Raw genomic sequence first — 19,871 nt, 5'->3', positions numbered from 1 at the left:
ATAATGTGAAAAGCTACAAACAAAGCATCAACTAAAAATGCTAATCAGATCTATGATCAGCAAAAATTTTTGGAAGTGTTAAAGAAAGAGACAAGATGCAGCAAAATAACTATATAAATATGTATATATATATATTGTATTTAACATATACTTTAACATATTTAACATGTATTGGTCTACTTGCCATCTGGGGGAGAGGGTAAAGGAGGGGAAAAGTTGGAACAGAAGTGTTTGCAAGAGTCAATGCTGAAAAATTACCCATGCATATATCTTGTAAATAAAAAGTTATAATAAAAAAAATAAAAAAAAGAAAGAGACAAGAATGGTAGAGAAAAATTGGGACAAGAAAAGAGAGTGATACAAGAAAAGGATGAAAGGAGAATTAATAGCATGGTAAAAGAAGCAAAAAAAAAAACTGAAGAAAATAACATCTTAAAAATAGAATTGGCATAATGGTAAAAGAGGTATACAAATTTACTGAAGAAAAGAACTTTGGTAAAAGTAGAATAGGTGAAGTGGAAAAAGAAATACAAAAACTCACTGAAGAAAATAATTCTTTAAAAATTAGAATTGGAAATGTGGGAGCTAATGACTCCGTGAGACTTCAAGAAACAATAAAAATAAAGTCAAAAGAAAGAAAAAATATGAAATATCTTATTAGAAAAACAACTGACTTAGAAAATAGATCAAAGAAAGACAATTTAAAAATTATTGGATTAACTGAAATCCAGAACAACAACAAAAAGTCTTAGACATCATATTTTAAGAAATCATTAAAGACTGAATTAATAGAGAATAAAACAAAAGCAGGAAGAATCTGCCAATAACCTCCTGAAAGAGATTCCAAAATAAAAATCCCTAGTAATATTATAGACAGATCCCATAACTCCTAAGTCAAGAAAAAAAATATTTTAAGGAGCCAGAAAGAAACAATTCAAATATCACAGGGAAGGGGGAAGTGGATATTTAATAAAATAGTGGACTTCCAAGAATTGCTAATGAAAAGGTCAGAGCTGAATAGAAAATCTGACATTCAAACAGAAGATTCAAAAGAAGCATAAGAGGTAGCTAGATGGTACAGTGAATAGAGCATCAGCCTGGCACCAGGAACACCTGATCTGACCTCAGACATTTAGCAGTGTGATCCTGAGCAAGTCACTTAACCCCAATTGTCTCAGAAGAGAAAGAGAGAGACAAAGAGAGACAGAGACAGAGACAGAGAGACAGACAGAGACAGAGAGACAGAGACACAGAGAGAGAAGCATGAAAAGGTAAACATGAATGAGTGATCATAAGGGAGTCAGTGGAATTAAACTATTTATATTTCTGTATAATATGATGATACATATGACTCTAAAGAATTTTAGCATTATTAGGACAGCTTGAAGGAATTTGCACAGACAGAGGGCATAGGTCTGAGTTGATAATGTTGGGATGATCTTCAAAAAAAAAAGAATATAAGAGTGAGAAAAAAGGATGCACAGGGGGGAACCGCGGAAAGAAGAGGTAAAATGGTGCAAATTTTCTCATAAAGAGGAGTCACACAAAAAAGAGCTTTTATATAGGAAGGGGAAATAGGAGGTGGTGGTTAATGCTTTGAAAATCACTCTCATTGAAATTAGTTCAAAGAGGGATGAAAAAAATATATTTTATACACACACACACACACACACACACACACACATTCAGTTGGGAATAGAAATCTATCTTACCCAATGAAGAGATAGGAGGGGAAGGGAATGTGAAAAAGGGAAGAGCAGATTGAGGGAGACAGTAGTCAGAAGACAAATTTTGAGGATGGACAGGATAAAAAGAGTGAGAAGGATAAACAAAGGAAAAGTGGTATGAAAGGAGATGCATAATTAGTGATCACAACTATGAATGTAAATGGGATGAGCTAACCAATAGTATAGAAACAGAGCAAAATAGATTAGAAATCAGAACCAAACAACGTGTATAAGAGATATGTGTGGGACAGAAAGACAGAGTTGAAAGGACGTACTAGGGAAGACTATTTTGGTTTAACTGAAATGAAGAAGGCAGGGATAGCAATCATAATCTCAGGCAAAGCAAAAGCTTTAGACCTAACTGAAAGAGACAATCAGGGAAACTACATTATGTTTAAATAAAGTAATATTAAAATGAAGTAATTTTCAAAAATTTCACACTGTTTCTCTGATAAAAGCCTCCATTTCTCAAATAATAGAGTCAAATTTGTGAAAAAAGCCATTCCCTAATTGATAAGTGATCAAAAATATGAACAAGCAGTTTTCAGAAGAAATCAAAACTATCTGTAATCATACAAAATAATGCTCTGAATCATGATTGATCAGAGAAAGGAAAATTAAAACAACTCTGAGGTACTACCTCACACCTACCAGAAATGAGAAATAGTGGAAGGGATGAAGGAAAACAGGCACATTAATGAACTGTTGGTGGAATAGTGAACTGGTCCAACCATTCTGGAGAACAATCTGGAACATTTCCAAAGGGCTATAAAACTGCACACTCCCTTTGATCCAGCAATATCACTACTAGGTCGGTACCTCCGAAGAGATCAAAGAAAAGGGGAAAGAACCTATATGTACACAGATATTTATAATAACTTTTTTTTGTGGTGGCAAAGAATTAGAAATTAAGGGAATGCCCACGAAACAGGGAATGACTGAACAAATTGTAGCATATGATAGTGATGGAATCCTACTGTGCCATAAGAAATGATGAATTATTAGTTTCAGAAAAAACATGGCAAGATCTAGATGTACTAATGCAACATGACGAGAAGAACTGAGAGATCATTGTGCACAGGAGCAGCAATGTTGTAATGAGGATCAACTGTGAAAGGTTTGGCTGCTCCAATTAAAACAAGGATCCAAAACAATTCTGGGACTCTCCCTTGTTCTCCTAATTTGTTTAAAGCATTAACTTCATGTCTAAATCATGAACCCTTTTTGATTTTATTTTGGTCTAGGATGTTAGATGTTGGTCATTGCCTGGTTTTCTGCCACACTAATTTCCAATTTTTTCCCAGCAATTTTTGTGAAATAGTGAATTCCTTTTTTTTTAAGGATAATTATAGCTTTTTATTTACAAGTTATATGCATGGGTAATTTTACAGCATTGACAATTGCAAAACCTTTTGTTCCAATTTTTCCCCTCCTTCCCCTCACCCCTTCCCCCAGATGGCAAGTTGACCAATACATGTTAAATATGTTAAAGTATAAGTTAAATACAATATATGTATACATGTCCAAACAGTTATTTTGCTGTACAAAAAGAATCAAACTTTGAAATAGTGTACAATTAGCCTGTGAAGGAAATAAAAAATGCAGGCGGACAAAAATAGAGGGACTGGGAATTCTATGTAGTGATTCATAGTCATCTCCCAGAGTTCTTTTGCTGGGTGTAGCTGGTTCAGTTTATTACTGCTCTATTGGAACTGATTTGGTTCATCTCATTGTTGAAGAGGGCCACGTCCATCAGAATTGATCATCATACAGTATTGTGGTTGAAGTATATAATGATCTCCTTGTCCTGCTCATTTCACTTGGCATCAGTTCATGTAAGCCAGAATGAAGATGGGGAAACTAAGGCACAGAGAAGTGAAATGAGCTATGAAGTAGAGGAGCTAGAATTGGATCCAGATCAGCCAGGGTGCTTCTGGCTCTCTCAAGAAGAAAATAACATTCCTATCTAATGTGACTTGCACCTGCTTTAAAAGTTCATCCTGCTGGTCATTTCTTATCAAACAATAATGAAATAGTGAATTCTTATTCCAAAAACTTGAATCTTTGGATTTATCAAACACCAGATTATATATATATCTGGTCATTGACTATTGTGCAAGACAAATCCAAAGGTCTTTTGATGAAAAAAAAAATGCTATGGGGCAGCTAAGTGGTGCAATGGATAGAGCACCAGCCCTAAAGTCAAGAGAAACTGAGTTCAAATATGATCTCAGACACTTAATACTTCCTATCTGTATTATATACGCTGGGCAATCACTTAATCCCAATTGCCTCAGCAAAAAAATAAAATAAAATAAAATAAAAAATTTACCTTCAAAGAAAGAACTGAAGAATTCTGAGTGTAAATTGAATTTTATATTCTCTCTTTTTTTTCCTCCCTCTACTCCTCCTTTCCTTCTTCCTTTCCTTTCTTCCTTTCTTCTTTCCTTCCTCATTCCCTCCATCTTTTTTCCTTCTTTCTTCCTCTTTTTATCCCTCTCTTTCTTCTTCCTTCCTTTCTTCTTCCTTCCTTCCTTCCTTCCTTCTTTCCTTCCTTCCCTCCCTCCCTTCCTCCCTTCTTTCTTTCTTTCTTTCTTTCTTTCTTTCTTTCTTTCTTTCTTTCTTTCTTTCTTTCTTTCTTTCTTTCTTTCTTTCTTTCTTTCTTTCTTTCTTTCTTTCTTTCTCTTTGTTTGCATTATGGTTAATATACAAATGTATTTTACATGATGTTACAAACATAATTGATATAGTATTTGCTTCTCAGTAGATGGGGAAGAAACAGGAGGGAGGGAGGTAAAGAATCTGAAACTCAAACTTTAAGAAGAAAAGGGTTTTTAAAAAATAAATAATAAATATATATACATATATGTATATATACACCCCACACACATATATACACAAATAAAACAAAACCCTCCCAACAACACCAAGACCTCCTCATACTTCCATTAGGCATGTAAGGTTTACAAAGCATTCTCTTCACTATGTTCATAGTCACCCTGGCATGGCCTGTGCCTCAGTAGCCTGTGGTGAATGGTCCTTGCACAAGCTGCCCCCATGCTCCTTGCTCTGCCTCTTGGAATTCTGAGATTCCACCAAAGCACAGCTCAGATTCCATCCACCATAAGCGTGAACATGCTTGCCATACGGGTTCTTTGTATTCCCCCAAAAATGGAAACTCTTTGAGGTCTGAGACTTTCATTTTTGTTTTTATATCTCTGATTCTTGGTATGGCACTTTGCAAAAAAGCAAACCCTTGAATAATTGTTGAATTAAATTGAATTCTGCTGATCAAGAAACTGAGACCCCAAGGGTGATTTGCCTAGGACCTCAGAGACTCCCAGTGACCAGAACTTTGATGTTCTTACTCCAGGTCCAGATGTCTTTTCTCTGTAGCATGAGGTATCTGGGAGCCTCAGTTTCCTTCTTTGTCAAATGAAAAAACTGAACTAAATGGTCACAGCTATCTTTAAATCTTGAGCACCAGATCATAGATCTTAGTTTGAAAGCAGGTAGGGACCCTAAAAGTCATCTAGTCCAACCATATTCCTCCTTATTTTACAGATGAGGAAACTGGGGCCCACTGAAGCCTTGCCAAGAGCACACAGATGGTGATATTGTTGGGATTTGAATCCAGGTCCATTTGGATATTTTCCTTCCCATTTAACACAACTGAAAAATCATTTTCCAGGATGGGTTTCAGAAGCAGTGTGGTTATCCCACAAATACTGAAGAGTTAATCTTGGGAGTATTTTGAAGTATCCAGTGGCCCCTCAGGACCTGGGAGAAACTGAGGAAAAATTCTGAAGAAAGTCGAGACTGAGAGAGGTTTTTTGGCAAGAGAAAGTGGTGACTGACTCAACGAAGCCTATAGGGTATATGTTGGTAATCTGTGATCTTAGATCTCTTGGGATACTCACTCCAGAGGCCCTCCATTTCATTGCCATCAACCATTTCCTCTTCCTCTTCCTCCTCTTCCTCCTCTTCCTCCTCTTCCCCCTCCATAAAACAATCCCTCTCTTCCTTAGACCCATCCTGGGCTCCTCTGTCCATGGTAATTATCAAGGAATTCAGAGAAACCAGAGGCACTTCAGGGAGGATCATCAGCCCAGGTGAGGAGGGCTCCAAAGAGTCTCTGGAATACAAACTATACCCTGAAGGGTCTTCAATAACCTTTGACTCCTCCAGGAATGTGAGGGAAGGTAGAGATAGGTCAGCCCCACCAAGGCCAGCCTCCATCAAACAGCTCATGCTCCCTGATTCTCCCCAGAAAGAGTCAGACACATTTCCACTGTCCGAAGTGTCCATAACTGGAGAGAAATCACTCCCCGGATCATAGGTCAAGGACCCTGCAGATTGTAAACTGTGTGTGTGTCTCTCTGCTTCCTTCGTTCCAGTCAGCAAGTCCTTTAGGGGAGCAACTCCAAGGTAAGGTTCAAAGGTTCCACTGTCATCCTCAGATTCTTCCTCTTCACTCTCATCCTCAGGCTCATGGACCTCCACTTCTGATGGCTGTGGGACGCCTGGACTCCTGGATCCTGCGTATGGTCTTCTTCCCTGCCTCAAATTATTCTTAGGGCAGACGGACAGGTTGCTTAAGGACTCTTGTTTGTTCAGGTTCAAGGTTTTCACAGGGCATGTGTACCCAGAAAAGTCCTAGTTTAGGGTGGAGAGAAAAGGGTGGATCCATTAGGTTTCAGTTTGACCAATTGGATTTTTCCCAGGTGAAGGATGTCTAACTTTTTGTCCCAATATGTCCACATCTATCCTAAGTGAACCAGATCTCTCTTTGATCTGATTTTCTCTTATTCCTGGAGCAAAGGAGACTAGATGTCCCTTTCAAAAGCCTAGATCCAGGGATCTATTTTCTAAATGCTCTTCTACAACCTCTGACCCCTTCAAGAACATGGAGGATGGCAAAGATAAGCCATTTTTGATCAAATAGCTGATCAAATTCTCCCCCAAAAGAATCAGATATTTTCACTGTCTGAAGTGTCCATAACTGGGGAATAATCCCTGAATGATGTATAGCTTTGACTTCCTGGGTTCTAAGAGCCCTCTCAGCTCTGATATCCTGGGTTCTAAGGGCCCTCCCATCTCTGACATTCCGGGTTCTAAGGGCCCTTCCATCTCTGATCTCCTGGGTTCTAAGACTCCTCCCAGCTCTGACATCCTGGGTACTAAGAGTCCTCCCAGCTCTGACATTCAGGTTCTAAGGGCCTTTCCAGCTCTGAACTCCTGGGTTCTAAGGGCCCTCCTAGCTCTGACCTCCTGAGTTCCAATATCTCACCCATTTCTGTCATGCTAGGATTCTAGGAAATGAAATAGCGATGTATCACTTTTAAAATAAAACTGGCTGCAAACAAGGGTCCAGGCACATGTTCTGGAGCTTTCCTGATGCTCCTCATTATTTGTAGCCAGTCCATCTCTCTCCCTGGCCTGAGACTGGCTTGAAGTTCCCTTTTCTTCTCTAGCCATCTTTGACATACCAAGTTTAGAGGCATCTTTGCCGGCTGGAAATAGATGTTCTTCAGGAGGCACATCCAGGCCAGAAAGATAATAACAGCCAGGAAAAATAGCAGCAACAACACCTGCATTCTTAGTTGGGTTCCTGGGAGAGAAAACAGTGAGTCTTCTGTCCTTTGGGTGTTTCAAAAGACTTGTGTGAAAATCTTTTCCTTTTGTCCCATTTGTGCCACCTACCTCCACCCCAAAGGCCTCTCCCCTTTTGGGTCTCACCTGGGGTGTCCAGCCGGAAACAGCTTGGTTGGGAGAAGTTGCTGTACTTGGGGGTGATTAATAAATAGAGTGTCCGTGCGCTCAGACAGTAGCACCCAGTGGAATCTGAGGGAAGCCTGATCTTCACCTCCATCCCATGGAGTGTGGCCTGGGACCTCGTCTGTCCGGAGAAAAGAGAGGGGAAAGACAGAATGATTACACTGGGCCTGGCTCCTTTTGCAAAGTGCCTGATTTTAGTAGAAGTGTATTCATTCTGTTATGGAACAATGTAGTCTGGGAGACTTATGGGGAGTGCAGGTCAAAATGTCAAATAAGCAGCTGGTGATATGGAAATGAAGTCAGGGAGAGAGAAAGAGAGAGACAGAGAGAGACAGTGAGAGAGAGAGAAACAGAGACAGAGACAGACAGAGACAGAGACAGAGAAAGAGACAGAGAGAGAGACAGCGAGAGAGAGAGAGAGAGAGAGAGAGAGAGAGAGAGAGAAAGAGACAGAGAGAGAGAGAGAGAAAGAGAAAGAGACAGAGAGAGAGAGAGAAAGAGAGAGAGAGAGAGAGAGAGAGAGAAAGAGAGAAAGAGAGAGAGAGAGAGAGAGAGAGAGAGAGAAAGACACATAGAGAGTTGTAGACAGGCTAGATATCAGGAGTCATAAGCACTGTAATGATAATTAAATCCATGAGAGCTGATGCAGTCACAAAGAAAGTAAAGAGGGAGGTGGAAAAAGGACCAGGGCAGAATTTTGGGACTCACCCAGTTAATATAGATGATGATGATGATGATAGAGCAAAGGTGGGGGGCTTTGGGCCTTAAATGTTAGTTACATATAGGGACAGCTAGATGGCCCTGAAGTCAGGAGGACCCGAGTTCAAATCTGGCCTGTATTTACTTCCTAGCTGTATGACCCTGAGCAAGTCACTTAACCCCAATTGTCTGAGCCAAAGTTGCATAAAAAAAAGTTGGACTCGATTGTTATGTTGGACGTTTTTCACAAACACATGCTTTTCTCTCAGTCTTTTTTATTCTTTATTATATGGGATGGCTCCCTTGCCAAGGGAGGGAGGGGTAATATATTTGGAAATGAAAGTGATGTAAAAACCCAAAATATATCAATAATATTTTAAAAATAAAGGTACTAGGCTTTACCACAGGGTGAAATGAAGAAACTGAGACAGAGACTGGTTTGGCAGGGGGCAAGGGGGATGTGGAAGGCCCCGGGGGAAGGCAGAATGTGTAGAAGGGAGTGTAGCTCACAGCTATGTTCTTTACCTTGTTTGGGCTCCCTTCCTTCCAGAATTCCACCTCGTATTTCAGGTTCATGGGGCCTACACAAGGAGGCAACTCATAGGTAGCATTGATGCTTAAGGTCTCCTTGTTCCGTATCCAGGTCAGTGTGGGTGGGGCTGGTTCCACTGTGATGTACAGAGCAGGTCAGTCGGTAGGAATAGGGAGTAATGGGGGGGGGGTTTCCTCCAAGGTTATCTTATCGGTCTCTCTAGGGAGCAGAGCTCCTTACCTAGGCTGGAAAGACAGCACCTTCTTTCCTCTGCAAAGCTATGGCTTCCCTCCCTCCTGTTTCAGCCCCCCAATTAAGAAGCCACTGGAAAAAGGTCGCTGCATTTGAAATGTGGGTTTGATTTTCTGGAGGGAGAAGATGGGGCAGGGGAAGGATGCCAGGTGGAAAGTAAGAAAGTCTCCTTGTAGAAGATGACCTCCGCTGAGGCTGAAGGGAACTAGAAATGGTGGGAGGCTGGGGTGAGGGAGAAGGGCATTTGGACCAACTTTGGTCAAGACAATGAATACCCATGATTCCAAAAGATTTTTCATGAAACATACTACCTATACCTGGACAGGGAGGTGACAGATTCGGGGTACAGAATGAAAAGTTTTATTGTATAAAACCATGAAAAAAATTGATGGACTATGGGTCCCCCCCCTTGCTGCTAATGTCTCCCCTTTGCAATTAACTTGTATCTTTTTTTTCGCCCTGTTGTCTCTCCAAATAGAATATGAGAGAAAAGACTGTTTTTGTCTTTCTTTGTATCCTCAGTCCTTGACACTGTGTCTTGCCCATAGTTAATGCTTAAAAAATGCTTGTTCAGGGGCAGCTGGGTAGTGCAGTGGATAGAGCACCAGCCCTGAAGTCAGGAGGGCCTGAGTTCAAATGTGGCCTCAGATACTTAATACTTCCTAGCTGTGTGACCCTGGGTGAGAAACTTGACCCCAATTGCCTCAGGAAAAAAATGCTTGTTCACTCATGGACTGATCAGACTTGGTAAATGATTTTGTGCTGGGGATAAGGAATGAGGAAAAGTCAGGGATGGCTCTGAGGTTTTGAACCTGGGTAACTCGACAGAAATGGGGAAATGAGGAAGTCAACAGGGAGGAAGAAGGAGGATAGTTCCTATCCATGCAAATGACCATTTGAGGGCCTTGCCACTATCTGACTCCTGGAGAAATAGTCACGACAACTGAATGCACATTACACTCTTATCACTAATGTGTCAAGTGCCTCTGAGACTGCTGGAGAGTGAGCTCCCTCTGCTAATAATCTCTTATTTTAGGGTTGCCTGAGGTTGAGATTGAATGATTGTCCATAGCTGCAAAATCAACAATGGGATTTAAACCAGGTCTTCCTAATTATTAACTCAGCATGGTATCTATGACCTCAAATAATCTCTTTTAAAAAAATCAATACTATCCTATAGTATTTATCTATGATTTTTAAATTATGGAATTTTTTAAAAATAAGGGGAGTCATTGTTGCCCCCCTCTTTCTTACTTTCCCGCTACCATGACCCCCATGAAGAGGAAGACAAACTTACCATCAAATAAATAATCCAAGTACTTGGGAGATTCTGCCCACAGGGAGAAAGTCCCAGAAGCCATTGCCCTGACTCGGCCCTTATATTTGATGTGTAGACTCTGATGCTTCAAGCAGGTGACATCACATTCCTCCATGGTAATCCCCATACAGTGTTTGACCTTTTTCCAACGTTCCACATTTTCAAAGCTTAGGAAAGAACAAAGATTGGTGGGTCTGGAACTAGGAGACAATTCATTTTACAGAGGAGGAAACTGAGTCTCAGAGAGGTAACACAGGCATAAAAGGCAGCTAATATAGGAGTAAAAGTAGCCATATTTTCCACCCCACCTCACTTCCTGCTGTCTCCTGATGAGCAATTTCTTGGCTCACAACCAGAGCTCTCCCCATAATCACTCACAGGCCACCAAATAACTCCTTTAAGTCTGAGAACCTCTCTGAAACTTGTTTCCACATCTGTAGGACACAAATCATGACGCCTGCAATGCCCAACTTGCCTGATTGCTGTGAAGACAGGGTTTTGTAAACCTAAAACGACTAGGAACATGAATTATTGTTACTGGGAACTCCCAAAGGAGCTCACAAGTGGAGAGCTCTCAGCCTTGAATGGTTGGGCTGGATGGGATCATGGACTAGCCCACTGGGCTTTCATGATTATATCACAGAACGAGAGTTGGATGGGACTTCCTCATTTATAAGCCCAGGGGAAGCAGCTTGCCTGCTATATAACGGAGAGTCAGCATCCGAAGCAGGATTTGAATCAAGACTCTGGAATCATGCTGCTAATCCTTAGGATGTTGTTCCTTGCATTGAACTGAAATTCTCATTATAACTGACCCTACTGTTCTCCCCTACTTTAGCTCTCTTGGAACAAAACTTTTCTCTGCTACTTGCACCTTTAAGTGTTCTCTTTCCTCACTGAAGCATCCCTTTTATTTTCTCCATCCCGTCCTTGCAGGGCTCACTCCAACATTTGGTCTAATTGGTATTTAATAAAGGTTTGTTGACTGACAAGTGGACTGCTCTCCAGGCCTTTCACAATCCTAGCTGCTTTCCTCTGTCTCATTTACACAGGTTGTGCGATAAAGTAGTGTATCAACAGTACCGGCCCTGGAAAACCTTCCTGGTTTTGTGAAGCCGGGCAAAGCTTTTAGACTCAATTTCTCCATATGTAAAATTAGAGAGTTGAACTAAGGTCACTACCAATGCAAAATCTGTGGCCCTAATTCTGTGACCTTCTGGAGAGCAAAATTACCCCCAGAGGGCTGGATTTTACTGAATACTTAATATTAGTATTTGGTAATACTACTTCCACTGCAGTCTCTCCATACACCTTCCCATAATTCCCCCAGTCCCCTTCCCCCTCCAACCTTCTTCTCTATCCACCTTCCCTCGAGCCAGAAACCTTTACCTACCTCTGATACCTCACTTCATAAGTCACATTGGGAGGATAGTTGGGTCCTGGGAGCCACGTCAGGTATACACTGAAGTTGCGGAAAAGGAGAGTCACATTTTGTGGACGGGCCAACTTTGGGCTCCCTGTAGGGTTAGAAAGATTGTTTGAAACCCTGATTTGGAACTTTCCCATCACCACTTCCAGATTCTTCCTCTATCAGTAGCATTTCTTTCATCATTCAGCCCTATCCAATTCTTCATGACGTTATTTAGAATTTCCTTGGCAAAGATACTAAAGCAGTTTGCCATTTCTTTCTCCAGCTCATTTTACAGATGAGGAAACTGAGGCAGACAGGGTAAAGTCATTTGCCCAGGATCACACAGCTGATAAATATTTGAGCCTGAATTTTTCACACTTATTTATTTTATTTTTAATAAAATAAGCATTTCCTTAACCTATATAGTATAATGAAAACTATGACTGCACATGAAGCTGCAAATATATGCATATTATATACACATATAAATATATGTAAATATATTTATATGTGTATATAATTTATTTATATTTCTATATATATTTATAAGTATATTATAAAGTTGTTATGTAAATTTCTTTTCTTTTTCCTTTTTTTTCTTCCCTCCCCCCAGGGTTTTCTGATTCCAAGCCGAGCACTCTATTCACTGTGCCACTAGCTATCCCCTACTAGTATAATAAGAATAATGATGACAAAGATGATAAACAATAACTAGTACTTATATAGTGCTTTAAGGCTTACAAAAAAGAACATTAAAAATATTACCCCATTTTATCCTCACAACAACTCTGGAAGTTGATTTAACTGAGGTGGAAAGAAGTGATAATATCCATGGACCAGCTGGCTGCCTACCACTATTATGAGATAAACTCCCCTTGTTTGACTTTCACAGTATACAAACTTATCAAGCAAGTCATATTCTAATAGCTGTAATCTACTCATTCCTAGGGCATTCTCCCTCTTTTCTTGATGAATTTGGTGCTTGGCTCACAGTCTCCTTCTCCATCCCAATTCTTGCCCTCATGTGGGGGACTTCAACATACACATTGATGGTCCCTCAAATAACCTAACTTCCCATTTCATCAGCTACTCAATTCCCATGTCTAATGATTTCTCCACTTCACCTCAAGCTCCATACAGGGATCACTTCCAAGTGTTCCATTTCCTTGTTCAACGTGAATGAAAGACAGTATATTGTAGAAAATTTGGATTGGACCACTGATTCACACACTTACTACCTGTGTTTGAGCATCAACTTCCTCCCAGACTATCAGGCTCACAATCTAGATGTCATCATTGATACCCCATTCTGTCACATAGCCAATCAGTTGCCAGTTCTATCTTTGTCAACTCTACCTTCACTAACATCTCTTGTAAATGTCCCCTCTTCTTGGACACTGCCGCCATCTTGGTACAGGTCCTCATCAATTAATTCATTCCTGGATTATTGAGATAGGTCGTTGGTGGATCTCCCTACCTTAGCCCTCTCCTTAATACAGTCCATCCTCCACTTAGTTGCCAAAATAAGCCTCCTAAAGTACAAGTTTGACCCAGGTTCTACTTCTAGTGAACCCTTAAATGGCAGACAATTCCAGTGTTGCTGAAGGAATAGAGAATTTGGGGGAGAGGGGGCACAGCCAGAGACTGAGGCGGCTTCCTCCTCCATCTTCAAACTCCATTCTATAGATTCTTGAAGATCTAAATCCTTTCCTGTTTTAAATCTAAGATCCTCTGAACTCTAAAGTTCCTTTATCTAATCTTGATCTTTTATCATTCCATCTTGGACCTTTTCTCTCATTCTTTGTCCTTATTGTGTTCATTATGGCTCTTACTGTCTCCCTTCTTTCCCAGGCCATCACCTTACTTCCCTTCTCAATTTCAATGACTTACGTCCTTGTCTTATTACTTGCTTCTCATGTCTTCCCAAAACTCAAACCGAGATTATCTCACCAGAATCCTCCTTTGTTTTTATGTTGTGTACTGTTGAATAGAGTTGGAGGAAGTCACAAAACCAAGATGACTAAATCTACTACAAATTTGTAACTGAATCTCAGCTAAGCTATCATTGAAGTAAGGGAACCCTTCTATTCCTCCCTAATCAATTCTCTTTCCCATTTTCAACATTGGCTCAAATGTTCAAAGTTCCTTATCCTTCCTCAGACTTCCTTTATCATACCCCACTCTCTTAGTAGAGGAACTCGAAGGTCCTCTCCTCCCCATCATCCTGCCTTTCTAATATTACCTTCCACCTCTTCTTTATATCCTGCATATTCCTATTTACATGTCTCCCACATTTGAATGTAAGCTCCTTTAAAAGGGCAGGAACTTATTATTATTATTATTATTTGCTTTTTCTTTTTAATCTTAATGTTTAGTACAATGCCTGGAATAAAATGAACACTTAACAAATGCTTGTAGATTACATATTTGACAGAATCTCAATTTTTCCATCTGTAAAATGTGGGTTTCTGACTGAGGGGCCTCTGAGGTGTCTTCCAGATTTAAATCTAGCTGGACCCCTCTGATAAAATAGAAATTTCGGTTTATGTTGGTTCCGGTCATGTGGCACTGTCTCCAGGTGAGTCTGGGGTTCCTTTCTTCGTGAAATCCCTGATCCTGTATACTTTCTACGGGGTCTCTCTCTAATCTTTGACCAATTCAATGAATGATTTCTATAGTATCGGGAAAGCGTAATAGAAGCCTTTGAAAGCTGATTTGGGCTCAGTGGAGAGAAGCAGTAACAATGGATTGCACAACAAATGTCATTTCTGGGAAGTGTAGGCACACCTTTCAGCTGTAATTTTTCAGTGACAATTTCTACCGCAAGGCATTTAAATGCTTATTCTAAAATCATAATAGAAACAGAAACTGAGTTGGAAGGGGCCATAAGAACTTTTTAGCACAGTTTCCTCATTAGAAGGCATTGTGGTTTTAAGGAAAAAGGGATGGATTTGTAGTCAAAGGAGCTGAATTCAAATTCAAACTCATCTACCCCTGTGGGAGCCTAGCTATGCCAGTGAACCTCCCTGGCCTTCATTGTCTTCATGAGAATATGGGCTAGATGTCTCTAAGCTGCCTTATGACAGATAAGGAAACTGAGGTACAGAGAGGAAAACATGACTTGCTCAGTCACATGGCTAGTCAAGTGGCAGGATCTTAAGTCTCCAGAGCTTATTTTCTGGTGCTTCAACTTTCTCATCTGTCAAATAGTGATGACATGTCTTACACTTTTTATGTCCATGACTCTTTTGAGGAAAATGCTCCCGAAGCATTTTCATGATGGTAATATACATGAGTTATAACTGTAACTCTTAGAAGAAGCTTTCAGGCACTCAGGTGGATAAAGCTCCACATAGATAATAAGTCTGGGTATGTCTCACTGTGGGCCACTCTCACATTTGCATAGATGAAATGGTTTCCCCTCATAATGGTATTAAAGACAGCTGATGCAGTAGATAGAACATCCATCTTGGAGCTAAGAAGGCTTGACAGACAAATTTCCTCATCTGTAAAATGGGAATACTATCAGCTACTTCCCTGGGTTGTTGTGAGGATTAAATGAGACAAACCCAGAAAGTGCTTTGTAAACCTTAAAGCATTAAGTCAACATTACTTATAGGACAATTATGAGGCAGTACCGATGCTGAGGGAAACAGGGTTGTGGATTCTAATCTAATAAGCCTTCAATGCCTTTTTTAGAGTAGGAAATTGTCTGGGAAAGGAGCAGTGACTTCTTAAGTCATAGATTTCACACTAGGAGGACCTTTGGAGGCCAAGATAGTCAAATATTGCATTTCACAGATGAGGAAACAGCTCCAGAAAAAAGTTATCTGTCCACTCTAATAAGTGAGAGCAATGGTGATTGTTCTTACTCACCTCCATCTTAGGAACTGCTGTGCCAGATGAAAGGTGACATGAAATGAAAGTGACTGAGGCTGACCTCAGAGTAGAGAAGAAAATATCTCCTATGCAGAAGTGTACATTTCTATTGTCAGCCTTGGTTAATTTTATTTTCCCCTTGTTTCTATTTTGCATTATGATCTTGAAAGGGATCAGAAATGGATATAGGGGTATCAATAGCAAAAAAATCCTCCATCAATGCTATTTTTATATATCATATACTTTTATATACTACAATACTGTATATAATACCTATTTTTAATAAAAGGAAAAAAAAGTATATGTATTACGACATTTCCTATTCTTGAAGCCTTTTATCTAAAATAAGGCACTCAGATATACCTGAGAAAATGCCTTCAAAAGTCTATTTTAGTTTGAAATCCTGATTTTATTACAATCAATAAGCATTTATTAAATGCACACTATGTATCAGACATTGTGCTAGGCACTGGATAAGTTATTTTCTCTCTCCTGGATCCAATTACTTCATCTGTAAAATTAGAATGTTGGCCTAGATTGAGGGGTCCTTAACTTTTTTTTACATCATGTATTCCTGTGGCACTCAACCCCTCTCAACCCCCAATCAGAATAATATATATTATATAGCAAAATGTATGTTTGTATATGCACACAGATACATATGTACATATATATGTATACATATATAATACATAAAAATAAAGTACACAGGCTTACAAAGCAAACTAAAGATTAGGGAAACCACAGACATAAATTTTTTCCCATCCAAATTTATGTCCTGAATTTATGCCTCAAATTAAAATTTTCTGTCCTAGTTATTCTCTAATATCTTTCCAACTCTAAATTCTATGATATTATAATTATTTCTGGGTTTTGTTTGTGAAGGGGCAGGGATAGGAAGGAGTGAAAGGAAAAAGTCGTATCAGAAAGATTCATGTACTCTTAAATCTGTTTTGATGATGGGCTCTAAAATCCAGAAGAAGTAAATAGTTTACTCTGAGTTACACAAGAGGACCAGAACCCAATATTTTCAGAAATGTGTGTGTGTGTGTGTGTGTGTGTGTGTGTGTGTGTGTGTGTGTGTGAGAGAGAGAGAGAGAGAGAGTGGGGGGAGAGGGGAAGGCATGTCTACAAGAGATTTAAGAGGGAAATGAGTGACTCAATAGAAACTATACAAAGCTCTTCAGAAGAGAAACTTGGGTTCTAGTCCCTGAGCTGCTGCTGGCTTTCTATAAAACATCAGTCATTTCCTGTCTTCTGGCCTGTTTCTTCCTCTAAAATTAGGCAACTGAGAGAGATAGTTCTAAAGATAGGAAGACCCAAGTTTAAATTCAGCCTCTCACACTAGTTGTATGACTCTGGTCATGTCACTTAACCTTGTTTGTTTTAATCTGCTAGAGAAGCAAATAGCAAACCAGTATTTTGGCTAAGACATGGTCAAGCTATAAAGAGTCAGTTATAATTGAACAACCACAGAATTAGGATAATCATACTGCCACTATCTTCCCTCATGAGGTGGTTGTAACACAAGACAGAATCACAAATGTCAAAATTGGCCAAAAGCATTTTCAAACATCAAAAAGTCAGAGCTAGAATGTCAGAATGTCAGAACTGGCAGTGAACTTAGAACACAGAATGTCAGAACTGGGAGTGAACTTAGAACACAGAATGTCAGAACTGGGAGTGAACTTAGAACACAGAATGTCAGAACTGGGAATGAACTTAGAGCATAGAATTGTCAGAACTGGGAGTGAACTTAGAGCATAGAATTGTCAGAGTTGGAAGGGTCTTAGAACACAGAATGTCAGAACTGGGAAGGAGCTTAGAACACAGAATGTCAGAGTTGAGAAGGACCTTAGAAAATGGAGTACTAGAGTTAGGAGGGTTAGAATATAAAATGTTAGAGCTGAAAAAGACCTTAGAAAGTAGGATGTTAGAACTGAGAAGGATCTTACATTGTAGAATATCAGAGTTAGAAATCCCAAAGAAATCTTCAGATATAGACAATTCTGTTCCAGAAAGAACCTTAACACAGAGTACTGAACTTTCGAGGGTCCTTGAAATATAAAAGTTCAGAGCTGGGAGAGTTGTTAGCACATCGAATGTCCATTGGAATGAGCCTTAGAACATGGAATGTTAGAACTGAGAAGGGTCCTTAGAACAAAGAAAGTCAGAGCTGGAAGAGGCCTTAGAACAAAGAAGGGACCACATACAATTCATTTGCTTCCAAAGGAATAACCTGTGACCAAGAAAGCGTTTTCAGAACCTTCAAGATCCAGATAGAAAATACAAGACAAAGCAGTGTTAGCACGGTTGTGTTTGGATTGGAAATGGGATTTCATTGGCCATGGAACTCCCAGTGAGGAAATCCCTTCCTTTAAAACTTAAAAAGGTGTTTGTGGTACTGAGATTTTCCTATTAAGTGAGTTTCCTGGGGTGACCCAGCCAGTGTCCGTCACGGTGCCTGGGTCTTACTCGAGCTTTACTCTCTTCCTTGCGTTATTACTAGCGTTTAATAATAGAGGGGGTAAGAGGAGGGAGGGAGGGAGGAGGGAAAGAAGGAGAAAACACCGAGCACATTAACGCTTCTCAGCGAGCAAGGCACGGGATTTAGCAATCACTGCCCTCCCTTCCAGCCGGGACGCTGCAAGTCTCTAAGGAGGCTTTACTCACAGTCGCGGAGAACGAACCCCCCCAATGTCTCAGATCCTTGCCGCGCCCCCGCCGCCGCCTTTCCCGTAGCTGGCCAGGGGATCGGGCACAGCTTCCATCCGAACCTCCGTTCCCTCGGCCCCGTATTCTCCCAGTCCGGGCTGCCCTGGAAGGCTCAGCGGGGGGCAGACTTTACCTGGTGCCATCTGCAGGAGGCAGAAGAGTAGCGGGGCCCAAAAGCTGCCCTTGGTCATGATCCGGGTCCCCTGAGCCGGTCTGGGCCGGTCCAGCTCGGTTCGGCTCGACTCGGCTTTTAATCGACCATCCCGGGCCCCGGCCGGCCGGGCTCTCCCCAGCTGGGCCCGGGCTCTCCCCACTTGTCCCCTTTCTTCCCCATTCGGCAGGGGCTTTCCCTAGCCGACTGGGGGTGGGGGTGGGGAATCCACTGCACCGTAAGTCCGAGCCTTCACACAGCGCAAAGTTCAAGGGCGTGGAGGGCTGTGAAGCTGGAGGAGAATGGGAGGCGCATTACAGCCCCAGTCCCCAGGCCGGCGCTAGTGTGGGGAGGACTGGGTGCTGAGTAAGGCACGCCGAGCGTGGAGTCGGTGTACGGGACCGGAATCCGCCCTACTCTAGCCCTCTACCACTGGAGTAACTTGGGAGTAGTCACAGTCCCGTCTGTTAAAAGGAGGGCCCCAACACCTTAGGGCGATCCCCGGCGCCTGCAGAACTCTTGAACGGGGCCGGGGTTGTCATCTTGGACCGATGGTTTCTGCTGGTCGGGGTCTCATCTCCCAGGATTCTGGGAAGGCGCTCGGAAGGGGCAGGCCCTTAAACTTTCTTCTCAGACAATGACAACAGGTGTGTGTCTCCACACCAGACTGGGGGCCCAGAAACCTAAACCTCACCATTATCCCCTTTAGAGCATCTTCCTAGGTGTTAAGAGAAAATACGTGTTCCTCTGCCTAGGATATAAAAGGTGGCGCAGAAAGAGCCGAAATCGCTTTAGAAAATGGCAGGTGTATTTAACATGTAAGGGACTGCTTGCCATCTGGGGGAGGGGATGGAGGGAGGGAGGGGGAAAATCGGAACAGAAGTGAGTGCAAGGGATAATGCTGTAAAAAATTACCCTGGCATGGGTTCTGTCAATAAGAAGTTATTTAAATAGATAGCTAGATAGATAGATATAGAAAATGGCAGGTGGGGGCAGGTAGATGGCGAAGTGGATAGAGCACCAGCCCTGAAGTCAGGAGGATCTGAGTTCAAATGTGACCTCAGACACTTAACACTTTCTGGCTGTGTGACCCTGGGCAAGTCACTTACCCCTAATTGCCTCAGGGAAAAAGAAAAGAAAAGAAAATGGCATGGGACACTCACTTCAGACGGAAAACTTCCCGATGGCAGAAGCTATGTCATTTATGTTAAACATCAGCAAACCTGAAAGTGTATATAAATGTCTTTAAAAAAGAAACAAACCCATATAGAGTTTAAAATCTAGTTTCAAATCCGGTCTCTGATATATACTGACTCTGTGACCTTGGGCAAGATACGTAGTCTCTGGGACTCAATAATGGCTCTGACATGCCTTTTAACTAGATTTGTGATTGTAGATTCCAGGTCAGG

The 19,871-nt window shown here is 41.1% G+C and overlaps 1 protein-coding gene across 1 annotated transcript; it reads right to left on the bottom strand.

Moving 5' to 3' along the window:
* Nucleotides 1-2,397: 2,397 nt before the first annotated feature.
* On the bottom strand, nucleotides 2,398-18,837 carry IFNLR1 (interferon lambda receptor 1). The gene is made up of 7 exons (XM_051988234.1): nucleotides 18,445-18,837; nucleotides 11,700-11,823; nucleotides 10,286-10,473; nucleotides 8,730-8,872; nucleotides 7,467-7,626; nucleotides 7,217-7,338; nucleotides 2,398-6,383 (listed from the first exon to the last, which is right to left on the bottom strand). The coding sequence occupies exons 1-7, from the start codon at nucleotides 18,500-18,502 to the stop codon at nucleotides 5,586-5,588; spliced, it is 1,593 nt and encodes a 530-aa protein (XP_051844194.1). The 5' UTR covers nucleotides 18,503-18,837; the 3' UTR covers nucleotides 2,398-5,585.
* Between the last annotated feature and the right edge of the window lie 1,034 nt (nucleotides 18,838-19,871).

The sequence above is a fragment of the Antechinus flavipes genome, chromosome 3 (assembly GCF_016432865.1).
Source record: "Antechinus flavipes isolate AdamAnt ecotype Samford, QLD, Australia chromosome 3, AdamAnt_v2, whole genome shotgun sequence".
Classification (NCBI taxonomy): domain Eukaryota; kingdom Metazoa; phylum Chordata; class Mammalia; order Dasyuromorphia; family Dasyuridae; genus Antechinus; species Antechinus flavipes.
Note: the sequence above shows the minus strand (reverse complement) of the source record. Positions and strands in the feature narration are given on the sequence as shown.

What these genes read in the sequence shown, in the direction of transcription:
- IFNLR1 (XM_051988234.1), bottom strand. Translation starts at nt 18,502, where the DNA reads ATGACCAAGGGCAGCTTTTGGGCCCCGCTACTCTTCTGCCTCCTGCAG. An exon ending in CCTCCTGCAGATGGCACCAG is followed by an intron (nt 11,824 to 18,444) that starts GTAAAGTCTGCC and finishes CTAACCCTACAG; the next exon opens with GGAGCCCAAAGTTGGCCCGT. An exon ending in CTTGGATTATTTATTTGATG is followed by an intron (nt 8,873 to 10,285) that starts GTAAGTTTGTCT and finishes TGTACATCACAG; the next exon opens with TGGAACCAGCCCCACCCACA.